This window comes from Glycine soja, chromosome 17 (genome assembly GCF_004193775.1).
Source record: "Glycine soja cultivar W05 chromosome 17, ASM419377v2, whole genome shotgun sequence".
Lineage (NCBI taxonomy): Eukaryota > Viridiplantae > Streptophyta > Magnoliopsida > Fabales > Fabaceae > Glycine > Glycine soja.
In genome coordinates, this window is record NC_041018.1 from 8,309,062 (window position 1) to 8,328,131 (window position 19,070).

At 29.4% G+C, this 19,070-nt stretch overlaps 2 protein-coding genes across 3 annotated transcripts; both read right to left on the reverse strand.

Annotated features, from left to right (window-relative positions):
• Window positions 1-1,077: 1,077 nt before the first annotated feature.
• Window positions 1,078-4,395, reverse strand: LOC114393651 (probable protein phosphatase 2C 27). Of its 2 annotated transcripts, XM_028355024.1 has the most exons (4): window positions 3,989-4,394; window positions 2,962-3,159; window positions 2,168-2,379; window positions 1,078-1,898 (listed from the first exon to the last, which is right to left on the reverse strand). In XM_028355024.1, the coding sequence occupies exons 1-4, from the start codon at window positions 4,166-4,168 to the stop codon at window positions 1,337-1,339; spliced, it is 1,152 nt and encodes a 383-aa protein (XP_028210825.1). In that variant the 5' UTR covers window positions 4,169-4,394; the 3' UTR covers window positions 1,078-1,336. The 2 variants fall into 2 exon arrangements, with proteins under 2 accessions (XP_028210825.1, XP_028210827.1); XM_028355026.1 differs by lacking the exon at window positions 2,962-3,159 and having other exon boundaries at window positions 3,989-4,395.
• An 8,262-nt stretch (window positions 4,396-12,657) lies between these two features.
• On the reverse strand, window positions 12,658-14,541 carry LOC114391870 (40S ribosomal protein S11-like). The gene is made up of 6 exons (XM_028352860.1): window positions 14,383-14,541; window positions 14,236-14,276; window positions 14,045-14,145; window positions 13,240-13,384; window positions 13,050-13,139; window positions 12,658-12,946 (listed from the first exon to the last, which is right to left on the reverse strand). Exons 1-6 carry the CDS (start codon window positions 14,392-14,394, stop codon window positions 12,856-12,858), a joined length of 480 nt encoding a protein of 159 aa, XP_028208661.1. The 5' UTR covers window positions 14,395-14,541; the 3' UTR covers window positions 12,658-12,855.
• Window positions 14,542-19,070: the final 4,529 nt, after the last annotated feature.

Here is a 19,070-nt window from a genome sequence, read left to right on the forward strand (position 1 = left end):
TGCTTAAAACCTTTTATGATGTTTATGTTCCTTTCACACTAGCCGATGGTGAAAACAAATATTTAAGCAATTAAGCATGATAGGTTGCTAGCGAGCTAATTCTACACTTTTTATATTTTTTACTGTTCACGACGTAGCCAGTTTCTGCACCTGTAATTGGAAAATAACTCACCTACCAAAATATGGTTTTCTCACATTATAGACATGTCCTTGTGTCATTTTATGTTGACACTTGACACTCTTGCTTTCTGTGTTATCTTCACGTCGTGTTAGGCCAAAAAGTGCTTTTTACTTTTTTATTATATTATCTAATCACGATGGAAAATATTGCCATGATTAGAATAAAGTAATTTGAGTAGTATTTTTAATGCCTTTTTACGCTACTCGTTTTTTGTTGGTCATATAATACCCATTAGAGTTATAAGGAATGTCGCTCATCAATTATGGCCCTGAAATTTTCAGCTTTATCATTTTATGTTTACTTATTTTGATCAAGTAAAATCATTAAGGGCGCAGATGTATAGTTGCTTCTGAAGCTTACAAGTGAAGTGTTGGCAAGAAACCATTTGATATCCAAAATTATAAGAGGGTGATTGTTTTTGAAATTGTGGATCTTATCCAAGTTAAAGCATGTTCATGGTTTAAAGCCATTGCAATGGGGTTCAGCGACTCTTTTCCAATCCTGGAGTTTGTCTTAATTTCGTTCACAATGGTTTGGAATAATCTAGGTGGCCTAAATGGTCAATGAAGGAGTGTCATCTTTTGTGAGTAAAAGACTACGGTTATTGGAATACGTTTTCAAAGTCTAGTTGAACAGTGCCTAAATTGTTGAGCCTTCGATTCCCAAGGATAATAAAAAAGATTCTAGCATTCCTTTTCTTTATTGTTTAGACAATGGTTGTAACTGTATTATACGTGCTGTATTTTGACGTGTATGGTTTTCAAGATTAAACGGTGTAATTCTCATTATTTTGAGTACCTCACTCTGTCATTAATAAATCATTTGTTTGCTTTTCACCAACACACAAAACCCATCCACAATGAGGAGCTTGACCGTAAAAAAAAGAAGAAAAAGTATGAGCACAGTGCGATGTTAATTGTATGCATAAATTACATTTCACAAGATATACGTAATTCAAGTTTATCACTTTCCCATTAAGGCAATAGCAATGGGGAAAATAATTATACGATGACATGAAATTTATTTGAATTTGCCATCTTGGTGTTTTCCTTACAACATCCCCTCAGGGATCAGCAACACTGTGACGGATGAATTTATGTACATAATAATCTAAGCTCAAAAAGAATCATTTGTGTTGCCGAGAAGTAGAAAATTTTATCCTTCTAGCAAGCACTTAAGATTTTGAAGCCCCTCAGCAGATATGCTTCTTCTGACTCTAGGCCTTTCTACAACCATAGGAGCTGGTGGTTCTGAGTGAAAACATATCATCACCACTGTCAAGTTGTCTGTTGCTCCTCTCTTTATTGCTTCTCCTATCACCTCCTTGCAACACTGCTTCACATCATTGTGCTCTTGAAGCCTCCTTCGAGCAAAGTCTACGGCATTTTGGCTGCGAAAAACATCCCAGATCCCATCACTCCCAATTATCAAGAATTCATCTTCTTTTGTCAATGTGATTAATTTAAGTTCAGGCTCAGCACTCAATGGTCCACCCTTTCCATTAATTTCCTTCATTCCTTGGAGATGCCAGTTGCCTAGTGCACGAGTCACACCTAACTGGCCGTTCAGGTAACCATCATCTATGTATCCACCTAGAGACTCAATCCTCTTCCTTTCCTTAATGCACAATGGCCTGTGATCTTTGGACATTTCTATAGCCCCTCCACCACGGGACAATACAGCACGGCAGTCTCCAGCATTGGCAACAAGTAAAGACCTATACAAGACAATGACATTCATTTAGAACATAGAGATAGTTTCATCAAACATCCATTCAACATAACTCAGCTAATTGCTATGATTCATGATTTATGCAACTTGCAACATTGGTGGAGAGAAGGGAACAATAAATCCTGAAAGGAAAGGCATAGTGTGATATATAGGCACTGCATCTGACTTCAAAATCAGTGTGCCATTACCTCACAAATATGAGCTATGAAAATTATACCTCAAAAAGGCCGAAAAACAGCAAAGACATTTGTTCACCTTCCTAATATAATTGCAGTCAGTGCAGTTGTACCAGAAGACAGGGAAGACTCAGTAGAACATGATCTTGCAAACTCTGCATCGATCTCCAAAAATGACCTTGTGACAACCTTCTCTAATTCCAAAGGAAAGTCAGCATCCTCAACAATCACCCGTGGCAGATGATCACGAACGAATTGTGCAGCGCTCTTCCCTCCATGTCCGTCAAATACCTGCACAGCAAAAAAAATTCTCTTTAAATGTCAAATCCTGATTAATAGGGTGCATATCCACCTATTCAAAATGACTAATAGATGTTCAGTCTCCTTTTGTTCTGAGGTGAATTTTCCTATAGCTTATATAATTTGCTTTACTCACAAGTTTCAAGTCAGACTTTAGAATGGCTATACTAATACAATTTCTAAAGGGGAGGAAGCGGGGGGGTGGGGGTGACAATGATAAAGAGTCCACAATATCACCTTTTGAGAAAGTTCAAAAAAGGAAACATTTTCATCACCGAATCTTGCAAACCAGGTTGAAGTATTTAATATCCCTAACTTGGACGGTCATTGTCTAGTTCAATACAGATCCAATTATATGTTCATTTGCTTGCTAAATTTTTGGGAGAGGAAACCTTTGAGACTTGAGTTTCTAGCTCATTGGATTACGTGAACACAACAAGATGCTTGGCCTTTCTTGTCCATATTGACTACTTTCTTCCTTCTTGCTGGTCACTGTTTAGGGGTGGTCGGGTGGACTAATCTGATAAAATGAAATTTATGACAACAAATAGCATAATCGGTTACATAGCTTACACCATAAAAGGAAATAGCTTCCTTGTAAAGTTCGTTATTGCCAAATTTTTCTGCCAAGTCTCCGATGCATATATGTGTATCCTCCATGGAAGTGCGATCTCCAATATCAGACCACTCTCCAGACCGAAGAGTAGGGACAAAGTTCATTAAGTTTTGTTTTTTGTCCACAATTTCTGCATCCTCACATATGCTTTCCAGCTAAAATGTACCACAGAAGAAAATGCAAATGAGCTATAAGATGAAAGGAGCCTTGCGCAGAGAAACAGTTAACAAAAAGAAGATGCTAAGCAAACTCAAGAAAAAGCATGAAAAGTAAGAAACAGATGAGTATTCTCCAGTACACAAACACGAATATAATTCTGAAATTGTACCAAGCACCAAACTCAATTTTATGAACCAACAAATTGTGCTAACAAATAAGAATCATTTAGAAACAGCAATCATGATTTACACTCGAGCAATGCAAGCTGATTCAATTGACAACTCAATAAATTTCCACATTGATGTTACCAAGTACGCAAAAAGTTAATCTCCATCCCCGGAGACTAACTAACTAATTTCTGACACAACCAATTCTAACATCAGCCGCCTTTGATAATCACATCTGAGAGAATTTCAAGCTCAAGTAACCTTTAGAGGTCATACTATTTCACTAGCAGGTTCTCTTCTTCCACAGATACACAAGAAGAATCCAAGCAAACGATTAACAGCCATAAGGGCAGACACAAACAAAAATCTAACTAAAAAAAAGGACAACTATAGAAGAATCCATGGCATCACAAAAGGTTAAAATAAAAAACAGTGAACAGGATTCATGATAGGCAATTTTTTTTTATTGGATTGAATCGAAGAGAGTATCAGGGTTTACAATAATTTATGCAACCAACTAAGCTAGAACCTTAACCTCCTTACAGAACTGAAAGAGTGGCTACAAATTAAAACTACCATACAGTAAAAAAAAAAAAAAAAAAAAGACACACTATAAAGGAACAGAAGAAAGAGAAGATGAGGGGAAGGAATTACTCACAGGAGATGAATTTGCAACACTGATCTGGTCAGAGGGAGTTCTAAAAGAAGAGTCTTTTTCCTTGTTATCCATGTGGGCATTCAAGAGATCACAATGCAAAGGCCATGAAACTCTTATGCTGTTATCAACGTTCTTCTCTATATGATCTTCACCAGCTTGTTCACCATCTTGCACACACATGGTGGCAACAACAAAAACACTTTTTGGTCTAGTGGCACGGTTCGACGGCACTTGCACTTGCAATTGCAGACATGAAAATTATCAAGTAAGAGTACTCCACACACACACAACTCCACATATTATTTAGAGATCACACTTGATGGAATTTTGTTGCTTATACCACAGAGAGATAGAAAGAGAGAGAGAGAGAAGATTCTTAGAATATGTTGGGACAATGGTGGCGTTGTTGTGTGTTTATATATATATATATATATATTAGTGTAAGTGGAAAGGAGAGAAGAGGGGAGCCGTTAAGTTCCTGATTTTTCTATGAAAGCGTGGTCCAAAATTGTTGGTTGAGTTTGTTAGGTGATTTCTTGATATTATAATGTTTTTTTGGTCACAAAAATATTAAGCTTCTATTCTATGATGTCTCTTTCTATGCTTACCTATCATCTTGTCATCCCACCTAGTTTTCTTTTTTTATATTAATTTTCCTCTCTTTTTTCTCCCTTTATTGCACTCCCATAATATACCATGTGAAAAATCTTTTGCGATATTTATACCCGAATTTCATGTCTTTTCTTTTCTCCATGCCTGCTTCTATTAATTTTGTGGCTTTTATTTAGCCATCAGAAGTAGTAGTGCTTAATGCCTGCGTGTTCAGAGCTCAAACTTGGTAGAGATAATTTCCATGGAAATAAGGAAGCCTGGTGTGGGAAGTTGGAATACATACATCATTAAATATAATTGACCATAAATATTTTAAATGTCCTTTTTTTTAATATTATAGTAGTTGAGTGATATATATAATGCTAATTATTGATAAATTTTCCTTTTCGATTCAGTTAAATGAAGCTATTTATCTCTTAGTTTCTTTTTGAAATGTTTTTAGATGTCAAATCTTTTTAATATTATAATTGACTGATATTGTAAGTTAATTATTGATAAAATTTCCCTTTCGATCCAGTTAAATTAAGCCACTTATAACTTGGTTTGTTTAAGAAATGTTGAAATTTTAAATGTTGATTTATATCAAAAATATATATGCACATCAAGATTGAAACAAATTTTGCTATCACTTTTTATTTTAATTGAAAAAGTATTTTAAGACACATGTATATAAAAAAATTATATTTGTATAATAAGATTGTATTATTCTTTTATAATTATGAGAGAGATAAGATGAGAAGAGAGAAATATGAAATAAGATAAAAAATGCGATAGGGAAAACTTAAAAAGTGTTATAAAAAATGTTACATACACACTATGATTTATATGCAAAAGATAAACTAATAATTGCAAAATAAATATAATTGTATACAATATTAAAAATGGTGTCAATTATTTGCTAGTCAAATAATAAAATAATGTTTATATGTAAATGAATAATTGTGTAAACTAGGACAATTGAGTGCATGCATAAACTATTATTTTAGTTTAATATGTCTTAATTTGAGTTATAAGTATATATTTGCGTTAATATTTGATGAAAGAAATTTATTGTTGATGATAATTATATCCTATTTGAAAAATATTGTCTTACACGAGGAATACTTATAGTTTCATATAAAAACAAAATCATGCAAAACAGTTTTATTTATTTATACAAAAGTGAATTAAAATTAAACTTAATAAAATTAGTTTGTTTTTCCTTTCACGACTATTAATTATCTTCAATAGAATCATTTTATGCCAGCTAGAGATGTCCGTCGTCCTTGTTTGCTAATACACATTCACTCTTGCCAACCCTATTAGTTGGGAATAATTAAAGCCTTCTATGTTATGTAAAATCTAAAATGCAGCAGAAAAACTTACTAGCAAACGGTTCTATCCATTTTCATTTTCGTTTCTTAATTTAAGTCTAATTCATAAATATAAATAAATTACTAAATATTTTTACTATTACTAATTATCAATATTTTTTATTAAATAGGATTAAATTAAAGTGACGGGACTTTTAAAATTAAAAAAAAACTATTAAATAAAATATATGAATAAATATACATCAATTTTGCTTGGACTGATTATTCCAACTGCTCATCGATTGAACGAGATAGTTTTTATACATGTTTTTTAAGAATGTAATTAGTTAATCATTAATTACTAAAATACTAGATTTTAAAAAAATATTCACATTTATTTCGTAGAATAATTATTTGACTTTGAGATCATTTTTAAGTTATACCTTTTTTTTTAGAATTTATTTATTAATCCTATTTGACACCGTACTTTTTTTTTTCGAGATGAGAAGGACCAGACTTTCAGATCACCTTCAAGTTCCACTTTTTATTCATTTTTAGAATTTATTTATAAATCCTAAAAAAAAATATTTTAATTCTTAAATTTGTAAATATTTTTAGTTTTTCATTTTCTTTTTCAAAGCCAATGTTATGTTTTGTCTGTAAACATTTAATTAAAATAATCAGCCTTAAATATGTTTTAAATAAAACCATATAAATATATCTCAAGTTGATAGAAAAAATGTCAATGATATAATAATTAATAATTTCAAATTTAAAAAATATTTCACTTTAAAATGTTTTTTTTCAAAATAATATTACTGACCAAACAATTCCCTAACTAAATAATTAATTTAAATTTGTGATTAAATCTGTCACAAAAAACTAGAGAGAGAAAAATTCATAAAAATGTCAAATTTGATGAGAAAAAGTATTATGCAAATTTTGACAGATAAATTAAAAAGGGAATAATTTTGTCTCTAAATTCCTAGCTAAATATGTGTTATTTTTTTGTGAAACGCTTTTAGAGAAATAAAAATTCCAACCCTAAATCCCACACAAAAATAAAATATTTTACTCGTTTTGTTATGATTTAGTGACAGAATATTTATAGAGAAATATTTTCCGTCACTAAATCCGTTGCTAACTATCATATATTTAACCTGGTCACATGAAGTCTGATTCGTTGAAAACTCAATCACTGTTAGAGAAGAAAATTATTTCATCTCTAAATTCATTTATCCTCGTAGTGTTAACTGAAATTAATTAAAATTATGTAATATTGTTTGAACAAAATAAAATAAAATTCTAAGGTCACGTAACTTAATGAGAAAGATTATATAATATGTAGATATTGAGTTCTGATGACATTTTCTTAAAAAGAGAAAAGAAAATTGTTGTAACCAATCATAGTGATGTGTAAAGTATTAAAACTCATAATAAGTAGTTGCAAGAAATTCTAAGACTATTCCCTTTGAGGACGGCATTCATATAATAATATAACTAAATAAATTCCTAGACAGTTAGGTATATGGGTTTTGGCTTTTAGGGGTCAAACTCCAATGTAGGAAGAAAACAAAAAAGGTCTCCCCTCCTCTTTGTTCAATTTACCATTTATAACTTTTAGACTTGGTATCATACTAATACTATTCAATACCATCTTTTCTACTTGCTAAACTACTTTGAAACTAACCTTATTATTTTATTAAAATATTCAACGGGAGCAGTTGTTTGTATGATGATTCTCTCCTAACGGGGTATATGGTGATCTGCAGTTATAATTTAAGAAACAAGCATAAGTATTGTATTTTCTAGCTATATCCGGGAAAATAGAGATGATATCCCAGAGATGTCATCTATAATTTGATTTCTTTTCTCGTAAAAAGTTTAAAAAAGAAGAAGAAGCAAATAAAGTCTTTCAATAGTTGAGATGCATTCATATACCTTTTTAGAGAAAAGATTTACCTATCAACTAGAACAATTGACTATTGGATGGATACTTGTGTGTAATAGTATATGAATTACTCATAATTTTATAAATTACATCAACACAAATTTGAGATCATATGGATCTCACAATCCTTTTGTGTCATTCTTTTTCTAATTCAAAAATTTTAAGTAATGAAAATGAGTTTTCTCGATCAACATTTTTCATTTTTTTTCTATCTTTATCTTTTTATCATATAGTAAACTCTATCATATTTATATATTTTTTTTCTCTAAGTATTGGATAACATATGAATGTTCATCCAACATTTTCCTTTCCTGAAACGTTTAGATAGATATAAAAATATATTATATTAAATACATATTTATCCTCAAAATTTTGTTATTCTATATGATAATTTTTTTTTAAAAAAACTAGTGCAAGAGAGTGATTATGGTTTTTGGAGAGGGGATTAGAGAGGGCCCAATTTTGTTATGAAAAATATTTTTCTTTTATGTGGATATTTATAGATAAAGTCTTGGTAGTGTTATTCCACAATAAATTCTAATGGTCCAATCAATTAAATTTATTTAATGAAATACATACAAAAGGTGTTGCTACTTAAACTTTTAGTAGTTTTCTCAAATCAAGCAAGCTGTTAAATCTGCATCTTAAACTTTTTAAAACAATAAAGCTTTGAAAGTGAGGGATATTCACAACACAGAAGAAAACAAATTGTGGTTATGTACGAAATATGAATGCAATTTCATAATACAAATATTAGTATCAAATATGGATACAATAGGAATACATCATCACTAGTTTTGAAGTATATGTGTATCATAAATTATTGGAAGTACGTAACATAATAAGTTAAAAAGACAAGTTGACTATGGCATGTTGCTTTATTTTATAGTTACCAATTATGAGCAAAAAGAATTGAAAGCAAAGTTTTACAAATTTTATTGGTCTGTGCTAATAAAGAACTTATTCAATGGAAACATGATAGGCAATTAATCACATTATACTTCTCTATCGAGTTTCTACGGAGGAGGTCCTAGTTGTGCAAACAAGTCAGCACAGCCTTTAAATATAGCCCTATGATTTTGTAGGCATGGGTGCTGTATGACACTCCATCTCTCATAAATGTCGTAGTTGAATTAATCATAAGTAAAAATAAGAGAAAGGAATCGAAGTGAAATGACTTTTTTTATTTTTAATCTGAGAATGAACTTTAGTAAAAAAATTAGTGGCTATCCCAACTGGGATTACAACAAGGACCTTAATGTTCATACATCATACAAATCTTTATGGTCAAGTCAAGCATACCAAAAGGAAGGACCCCTTTAGCACTATAAAGTTGTCATGACACTAGCAATGCATAAGAATCTCTCTCACGTCTTGATGGGAAAACTGAAGATGTTGGACTAAGACGTGGGACAATGGTGTTCACTGAAGTTTTTGTGCCCATCGCATTTTGGCATCAGTGGAAGGGCTTAAAAAGTTTCATGCCCCTCATAAGGGTTCATTTGAAGTGAGATATTTTCATTGCTAATGGCCAACACCAAAATGGAAAAAAAGAAAAGAGAAAGCTAAAAAAAAAAAAAAAGTCAACTCAACACCAAACAAAAGGGATTGAAGTATTTTAAATTAAACAGCAAAATAAGTATTCCAATATGAGAAAGAAAAATAAATGAGAGCCAAGTACTTTAAACTTTAAAGCACAACTTGGCAAGAATTGTGGAACATTGTGATCCAACAACATCAATAGCAACATGGTAATTTGCTCAAGACAAAAAAGGTAAATTTCCCAACCAGAGTTGGGGTGTCATAGTATCAATTAGAGCAACTATGAGACAATATTGTGGGGACAACAACAGTTCTCACAAGCTAGCTAGGGTAGACATAGACACATAGGTGACAGTTTCATTATTGATCATTTGATCTGCTCCAAGCTGTTATGATCACCATACACCGACATAGTGGTTTCTTGTCACGGACAGTATCAACAAACACAACAATTGCATGAGTTTAATTTGATCCATTTCATGCCAGATCAATAATGCTACTGCCAGTGTTTCAGACACATCACGCATGCAACCATTGAGACTCAAGTCAAACATTTCCACTGAAGCGAATCCAAAAAGTTACCAATACACTCAACTCGTTATGATAGGGTAAATTTCATTAAATAAAATGTCTTACTAAAATGTATATACTTTATTAAGAGTGTTCATAAATCAATTTAAATTATTTTAAATCACTAAATCAATTAAAAAAATTGAACAAACAATTATTTTTTATGTAATGCACAAAATTATGTCCTAATTGGTTAGGAAACTTTTAATTTTTTTTATTGAAATGCATAAAATTATGTTATTTATAATTTTTTTATATTTTCTTATACTTTTACATTAAATAGTAATTTTTTTAAAATTCTTTAACTGTTTGAAGACACCAATTAGCAACATCCTGCCTTGTTACAAAGGTCTTGTTTCTATATCAATATTCAGGCAGGGTCTGAAGGCACCGTTAATTAATGTTTATATAGATTAATTAACTTTTATTTTCTTAAGTTTGCAAGACCTTTATAACTCTTTCAGTTTTCATTTTGTCTGAGTTTATTTGATGTGTATTTGTCTCTAAAAAGAGATAAAATCATATAAATCGATCCAAATCCAATCAACTGCAGAAAATCAAATCAAGGTGAATTTTATATTGCATTTAACCGATTTGAATTGAGTTGCACTTTGTTTCTTCTCATCAAATTGGATTCGATATATGTTTAGATTTTGTCTAAAAATTTATCTATAACAAACTTCGAACACCCTTACACTTTACTAAATAGTTTAGATTATTTAAAATGACAAGTATTGAATAACTATGAAAAAGTAAATATTAAAAGACTGTATTTTTAATAATTTCTTTGACTTGTGTTAGTAAATTGAGTGAATATCACTACAAAACAATTTAAGTGTTTATTCTTTTTTTAAAAACATTAACTTCGGCCGTGTTCGTGAGAGAAAAGTTGGGCTAATTAGTGAACAAGTTTGGTGAACAATGATGGGTGAAGGGACCAAAGGCCCAAAAGGATATACTTCCACCTATCTCAATCATAATATATATTATATTTTAGGGTGATGTATTGGGTTATAGTTTTAAAAAAAAATTAAAGATTTTTTTATAAATAAATTTTGTGGTATTCTCTAATATATATGTGTTAGATATTTTTTTCTTAGAATAAAAAAATATTAAATATAGTCTTTTCTTATGTACTTTTTCCGTTATTTTAAAAATTAAATTAATGTTTATCTTATGAACTAAGATTAATCATGTTTTCATCATCTCTGCTTTTCTATCAAATTTTTACTCTGACATATGTTTGTTATTGTACATCATTTAAGTATTATTAGATTTATCATGACATAATTATAATAATTAAAAAAATTATAAACTTATTAAATTTCCACCTTGACATATGTTTGTTGTTGTATCTCATTTAAATATTATTAGATTTATAATGAAATAATTATAGTAATTAAAAAAATTATAAACCTACCAAATTTTTATCATGATATATGTTTATTATTATATCTCATTTAAATATATCATTAAATTTATCATGAAATAATTATAGTAAATAAAAAAATTAAAAGACTAACGTATAATTTTTAATTTATTATGAGATAAAATGAGAATATATTATTAAGATTAGTATAAGACGACATAAAATTATAGTTATATTAAAAGATTAAAAAATTATATTGATTTTATTTTTTTATTCAAATCTTATTATATTAAAATTCAAACCATACAAGTCTTATAAAAAAATTTAATAAGTTATAAAATTCTTACCTAATGTTTAAAATCCACGAGACTTTTTTGAACTAAAATAATCTTTTCAGAACCTCAATTTAATATATTCCCTTAATAAAAAATTAATTTACTTTATTAAATTATATCATTTTCATTTAAAATAGACATTTTTCTTAAACTATTTTTCATTAAGACTTTATACAAGTATAAAAAAACTTCTAACCTTGTTAAGTTAAGAATATTGTGGAGAGTCTCATTAAATAAGACAATAAATAAAATTTAATTATATTTAAGTTTAAAAAATATTTTTCTTTTTGCTTATATTCAAGACTCAAAAGAATACACATTTGTAATCTTACAAAAAATATTTTTTTTATAATGAGCAAATAGATTAATATAACTTTTAAAGATATCAACAAACAATCTTTGTTATAATTTGGGGTAATTAGTTATTATAAATCATACTAGAGTGGAATTAAAATAGCAAACCCATTTAACATTACGTAACAAAGTTATAGTAACTTCAATACATTTTTACACACTAGGTTGGTTCAGTGGTAATTGATAAAAGATAATGGATGCATTAAGATATGATGTACACAGTCAAAAACTACTGTTACCACGCAAACCCAATGAGATAAATTCGCCAGTTATCCTAACCAGTATTCACATATTATCACACAAGAAAAGTGAATCGCTTGGGCTAGAGAAGTTTTGGGTTGGATTAGTAATGGATAAAATATCTAGACGAATCATTCTACATTCACTGCGAAGTATTTTTTTCCTCTACATACATTGTTTTTAAATTCATCAATGCTGTCAGATGTGATCGTTCAAGGAACAAATTCAATTTATCCTGATTGAGTTACAAAACTAATTTTCGCACTTTCCATCGGGAAAAAAATTCGGATTCAGATTGATTTGGGCACAAATTTCAACTTCAGTTTTAAACAAATTCTACCAAAATTAAAACCCAAATGAAAACTAAAGATATTACTGGTAAAAACAAATAAAGAGTCTGCGTAGTTTAAAAAATTGAAAGGCTAATAAGATTCGAAAACCATAATGTATTATAACAAGATCCTAAACATAAAGCCAGAACGAAACCTCAAAGAAAATCCAAAATTGACAAGGTTTTCATATTTGTTATCATCCAGAAAAGAAATCAGATATAATAATTAATAAGGTAACATTTATCTTCAATAAAAACTGGAAATCAAAGCTCACATTCCAGTAAAAGCCTTCTTTGCACCGCTAGAAGATCCAGCTGGGATCACTTTCAACACATTGAACCTCACAGTCTTAGAAAGTGGCCTGCAGAAGTGTTACAAATAAAAGAATCATACAGATATCTATACCTATAAATACACAAAATATCCAGGTTAAAACACAAAAGGTTTCTCCTATATAATCTCACCTGCATTGACCAATAATAACGTGATCTCCTTCCTTCACACGGAAAGCAGGTGATATATGAGCAGGAATGTTGGAGTGCCTTTTCTCGTACCTGAGCATAAAAATGAAAATGGAATTATAATTATGTTTCTCCAAACATACAAAACGAAACAAAACAAAATGAACACAAAAGGATTGCAGGAGAATAATACCTCTGGTACTTCTTGATAAAATGGAGATAATTCCTCCTAACAATAATAGTCCTGTTCATCTTAGCACTGTGACATGTTCCAGCCAAGATACGGCCACGGATGGAAACATTGCCAGTGAAGGGGCACTTCTTGTCAATGTAGGTTCCTGTATTAAAAAAGAATAATAAATCAAAAGACCTGGTTTAGAAACAGAAACGACCATATACACATAAGAGAGATTAGCTAGGACATTTTCTATGAAATGATACAAGTACACATAGATAATGACTTTACATGAGTAATGCCCACATGAGTAATGCCTCACATCAAAATTTGGATTTTCATGTACATAGACACATGCATATTATTCTGTTTATTAGTAGATTACAACTATTTCTCAACAATGCTCGCATTGCACTACACCAAAATATCGACATTTTTAGTTAGAAAATATTAGTACAAGCATATAATCCATGAATACTGTTAATAAAAATGCTCACAGTCACAGCAAACACATCAAACATTGGATTTGAAATGCATGTTTAAGAGCTATTGCAACAAAAAGCACCACAAATTATCAGATAATAGCCATCAACAAACAAGGTCATGTTTGGGAGAGAACTTTTTTAATGTGAAGCCTACAACCTAAAAGAGAGAGCTTCATACACCAAGGTGAGTTTATAACCTAATCTATAAACGCCCCACATCCGCAAAATTTAACATCTATAATCAATTAAAAAAATATGTACACAACAATAACCTAATAGATTCACATCGCACAGAATAAACATTTTACAACAGAGAGAGATGAATGAGAGGGAGATACCTTCGATGGCTTCCCTGGGAGTCTTAAATCCAAGCCCAATGGATTTCCAAAAGCGGTTCCCACCCTTTCCGGGTCTCTTTCCCTTCCCAGTTTTCTTCGAGCTGCGAAAGTGACCAAAAACAACAAACGATTCAGCATCAACAAAACACTCTTAAAAACAAGTGAAGCATTTTCTCGCGTATTAAGCGCACCTGAGAAACACTTTTGGTTGTTTCAAAAAAGCCTTCTCGGTCTGCAACACACAATTGAAAAAAAAAAAATCAACGGAAGACACAAATGAGGCCTAATGATAAAACGAAATGGAGAAAAGGAAGAGAAAATATGGAGAATAAGCCCACTTGCTCAGCCATGGTGAATGAAGCTGTCGGCGAAAGCTGCAGAAGAGAGTGCTAGGATCGCCGCACCGCACTCAAAAACCCTAATATCTTCTTCGCTCAGTCGGATTTGAAGGAAGACACTGCTTTTGTTGAGGTTTCGGCTATTGGGCTTTTTAAAGTGGGCTATAAATTAGATTGGTCCAAAACCTAATAAGCCTTCTAGGGTTAAGTAATCTATCTATCTATTTTTATATAAAACAATTCTAATTAATCAAATAAATAAACTGGTCATTAATACAAAATGAAAAGGACCTTAAAAAATAAAATATGGAATTGTATCATAAAAATAACCGGTTTAAAGCATATTGTACTATTATAATTTTTAAATTTTGTTAATTTTATATCATTTTTCTTTTTACTTGAGACACATCCTAGTCAAGAGTCAAAGAATAATTTTAATTTCTCAAAATAACAAAATTCATTTAAAAGATTATTCTTTCTCAATAGATATTTTTCCATATATATGTGAGCCCAATCAAACACCTAAATTATGAGTTAACACTTTTCAAATATATTTAAACATGAATTTAAGTTAAGTGAGTTAAGATTTGCTAATTAGGGACAATAAATAATCTAAAATCTCATTCTACCCATATCTACATAATATGTTAATTATTTTTTATAATTATCATCTTAAATATTTTTAAATAATTTTTAATTAAGTTTAATAATTTTATCTATAATATTTTATAATTAAAAATTGAATTATTTCTAATCATTTCTCAATTAAGTTATACATTATACATTATACATTTAATCAATATTCTTTTTTAACTTTTTTTTATCATTTATCTTAGCATTAAAGTATCAATGTGTTACTAATTTGTCAAACACATTAAAAACAGAACATCTTCGTCTTGCACCTCAAAAAGTCAGGTTTTTTTTATATGAATGCATCTTCTCTATCCAACAAATTCACTTACTACACTGCTTTGATTTTTTTTTTTTCCATACTACACTTCATGCACGTAGGAAGTCGGGTTTGGCCATCCCACTTTCGTGCTTGAGTTTTTCTTTTTTTAATTTAAATTATTAAAAAATATAAATATTATATTTTATAAAAATATTTTTAATTGGTTTTAAAATTAATTTTTAATTAAATTAATTTTTTTATTTTTTTAAAGAGAAATATACATATAAAGAAAAATAAAAAAATTGAGTAAAATTAGAGTATAATTTTTTAGTTACGTTGTATGTAATTTTGTAGTTAAATTTATGTGTTGTTAATGTTTTTTTTTTATGTTTGTTAATTAAAAAATAAGAAAATTAGTTAGTAGTACTAAAACAAATTAAAAACACAGTGAAAAAAATAATTGATACATCTTTTATACAATAGACAAAATTTTAAAGTGTAATAACTGAGATGATAGCTGAGACTAATGAAACATTAAAAAATACGATTACAATGCAAATGTGACAAAACTAAACTAATGATAATCTAAGATATATTGTGCATGATACATGTCTTCTTCTATTTCGGTTATTGGTTTGTCAAAAATAGTCAAAATTTCTATTGGGCAGACAATTGTCCCTTCAACAACCAGGTCATGCTAAGTATTCAAAAGATTGAATTGAATATGAAACAACAAAATTGAAAAAATAATGAAGACGTGCTAAAAGTGTTAGCACAATCCAACTATTGGAAATGATGATTCGTGAATTCCATAAGGGGAAATCTCTATAGGTGCAACTTGGTTAATTAAATCCTTTAGTTTGTCCATGGTACATCCCGAAGAATCTTATTGGATTTGTTCCAGTAAATGAGTAACCCAAAAACCCACATTTACGTGGTATGTTCCACTACCCGTAATACATAATTGCATCATGAGTAAGAGTGATAGTGGATTGAAGCAGGTTGTTGTTCTATTGATGGTACATAATAATTCTATAGGGCCAACATACGAGTATTGCTCACTGCACATTAATATTATGCAAACATCATCATCATTTTTCAATTGTAGAGATTGAAAAAAATATTGCCAAAGGGTGTTGTGCATTCTACACTTGAGTGTATTAAAAGAACAGTCATTAGGAACTCGCATTGGTATTTGGGGTGGGACTTTGAAGATAAACACCAGTTTGGTTATGAGTGATTGATCCATTTAGAAAAATGAAGGCTAATCTCGAGTTAGTAATGGTCTAGGTGCTTGTTTCTCCCAAGAATAACATAGTAATAAGATTGAATCTGTTTTATGAAGGTATGTTGTGTGAAATTGTGCATTTGTATTAAGTGTGTTTTGTGTTATTTATAATTGTATGAGCATTTTGTTATGTTGATGTGTATTGGAATCCAATGTTTCTTTTTTCCTGGTAACTGATGTAGCATTATAATTTCAGTGAAAAAAGAGATTCTGAGTTATCCATTTCAGTTTTGCTGGTGAGACATTTAATTTTTTAGAGACTAGTGCAAATTTTCAAAGTGTTGTCAATTTGGACTGTGATTTTTCCCATGTAATTAATGCAGCAAACGTCCATGATGATTTTTCAGAATGAAAAAAGAGATTATAAGTTGTTCATTTCATGTCAATTTTATTGGTGAGACATGTTGAACCAACAAGTCTCAATTTCATGAGAAGACATGTTACTCCGCAAATTAACCTTTCTCTCATTCCAGACAGACACCCCTCAATTGTAAGTGCGTACAACACAAGTAACTTATGGGCACATCCTTTCTTTGCGGTTCTCAAACTGCAAACATTTAAAGAAACCACTCATGCTGGCTGGTGAGAATCTATTTTATTTATTCGTTAAATTTTACTTTCAATCCAATCCAAGAAGAAAGAGGAGCAAAGGGTCATCTCGTTTCAATTTGCATTCATACTTAGATGGATGAAGACGAAAATGAAAGGGAAAGTAAAAAAAATATGAAATTTGCCGAAAACATGATCATAATAGAAACAATTACCCTAACATATCTTCATCTTAAATTTTTACTTAGTCAAATGTGATTGTTTAAGTATTTTATTGATAATATAATATAATGTTCTTCTATAAATAAATTGTTAAAACAAAAAATATTATCATTTTTAATTAAATCTAATGACATAAACAAACAAATTATATTTAATAAAATAATTATATTAAATTTTTTAATTCTTTTACTAAAATAAATATATTATCATACAAAATTTAAATTTTAAAAAAATATTTACCTAAAAAATATCTAAAGTAAATTAAATAATATAATAAAATTAATTATTTAATAATATCATTTTTTATTAAAAAATTAATTTAATCAACCCTTAAAAAATTCATTTAATAAAAAAATAATTTTAAATAAATTAAAAATATTTTTATATAATATAATATATATTTTTTAATAATTTAAATTAAAACAAAAAAAACTCAAGCACAAAAGTTGAGGTGACCAAACCCAACTTCCTAGGCGCATGCAAAAGAAGTGTAGTATGGGAAAAAAAATCAAAATAGTGTAATATAAGAATTTATTGGAGAGAGAAGATACATATAAAAAAACCCAAAAAGTCATCTTACACCCCTCTTTTATTCTGAAAAAGTTAATTTAGACTGTAAAATCTTTATTTTGAATCATTCTTTTCGAAATGAAAAGGGGTGTTGATTGATTTTATTTTATTTTTGGTACAAAAAGGAGCCCAGTAATTTTAAAAGTTGAATAATGGGGAAATTAAATATAGAGTTGAAATCAGTAAAAAAAACGAATTATCCATGCATTATTTTTATATTATAAAAAAACTAATAAATCATGTATAAATATCACCTATTTATAAGCATTGTCATTACTCGGCTCTTACAAAAAGTCGTTTAATCCATTAGCAAAATGTATGGACCCTTATAGTTTTACTTCAATGGTAATGTGACTCCTCTTAAAAATGAGTTCTAATTATTTTCATTAAGTTGGGAAAGGAAATCAAAATATTTTTAAACATCTCGATCCACATAGCTACTTTACGCCTTTTATATGTTATTCAATTTGATTTAATGTTTATATACTTCAAAGAAAATAATTTGGACAATGAATGGAATATGTGCAATCTCCAACTGATATTCACATAAATTTATAAGACATATTCTATGTTTACTCTCGTCTTCTTTGTTTATAACACACGGTTCTTTTTGTTTTATAGGATATAATCTCTAAACGAATTGAACACATCTTCAATAAACATATCAAACATCAAACATTACCACATAGAGAATAAGAGTTAGGAAAGAATAAAGGTTTTATGTAATATTTGTATTCTTGCATTAGAAAATCGGGGTTGTCCTTTAAAATTTGGTTCTACATATTTGATTAAGTCAATACTTGCTAAACGGTGCTGTTAAGTTAAGAGATGACAACTATAGTGTAAGAGATGCTCAACAATAAAACAAATTAATAACTTTCATATAAGAACTAAAAAAGTATTATTAATTTCTTATGGAAACTAAAATTTAAGACTTATTTAATGATTCATGTCACATTAGACTTTCTAATATACACATCAATTTCTGTTTAACGCCGTTATAGCAAACTTAACCAGCAAGGATAAAAACATAATATTCATAAAAACCTAAATAATTCTTAAAGTAATAAAACTATATAAGTCATCTCACAGATTTAACGGATTTTTTAATATTCAAAAGATTACATAACATTATTTTTATAATTTTTTTCACTTTAAGAACCACTT

Coding starts and splice junctions, on each gene's coding strand:
- LOC114393651 (XM_028355024.1), bottom strand. CDS start 4,168: ATGTGTGTGCAAGATGGTGAACAAGCTGGTGAAGATCATATAGAGAAG. Junction 2,380..2,961: donor AAGCTATTTCCTTTTATGGT/GTAAGCTATGTA, acceptor TTTGCTGTGCAG/GTATTTGACGGACATGGAGG. Junction 1,899..2,167: donor ACTGCAATTATATTAGGAAG/GTGAACAAATGT, acceptor TGTCTTGTATAG/GTCTTTACTTGTTGCCAATG.
- LOC114391870 (XM_028352860.1), bottom strand. Junction 14,146..14,235: donor CAACCAAAAGTGTTTCTCAG/GTGCGCTTAATA, acceptor TCACTTTCGCAG/CTCGAAGAAAACTGGGAAGG. Junction 12,947..13,049: donor GTTATTATTGGTCAATGCAG/GTGAGATTATAT, acceptor ACACTTCTGCAG/GCCACTTTCTAAGACTGTGA.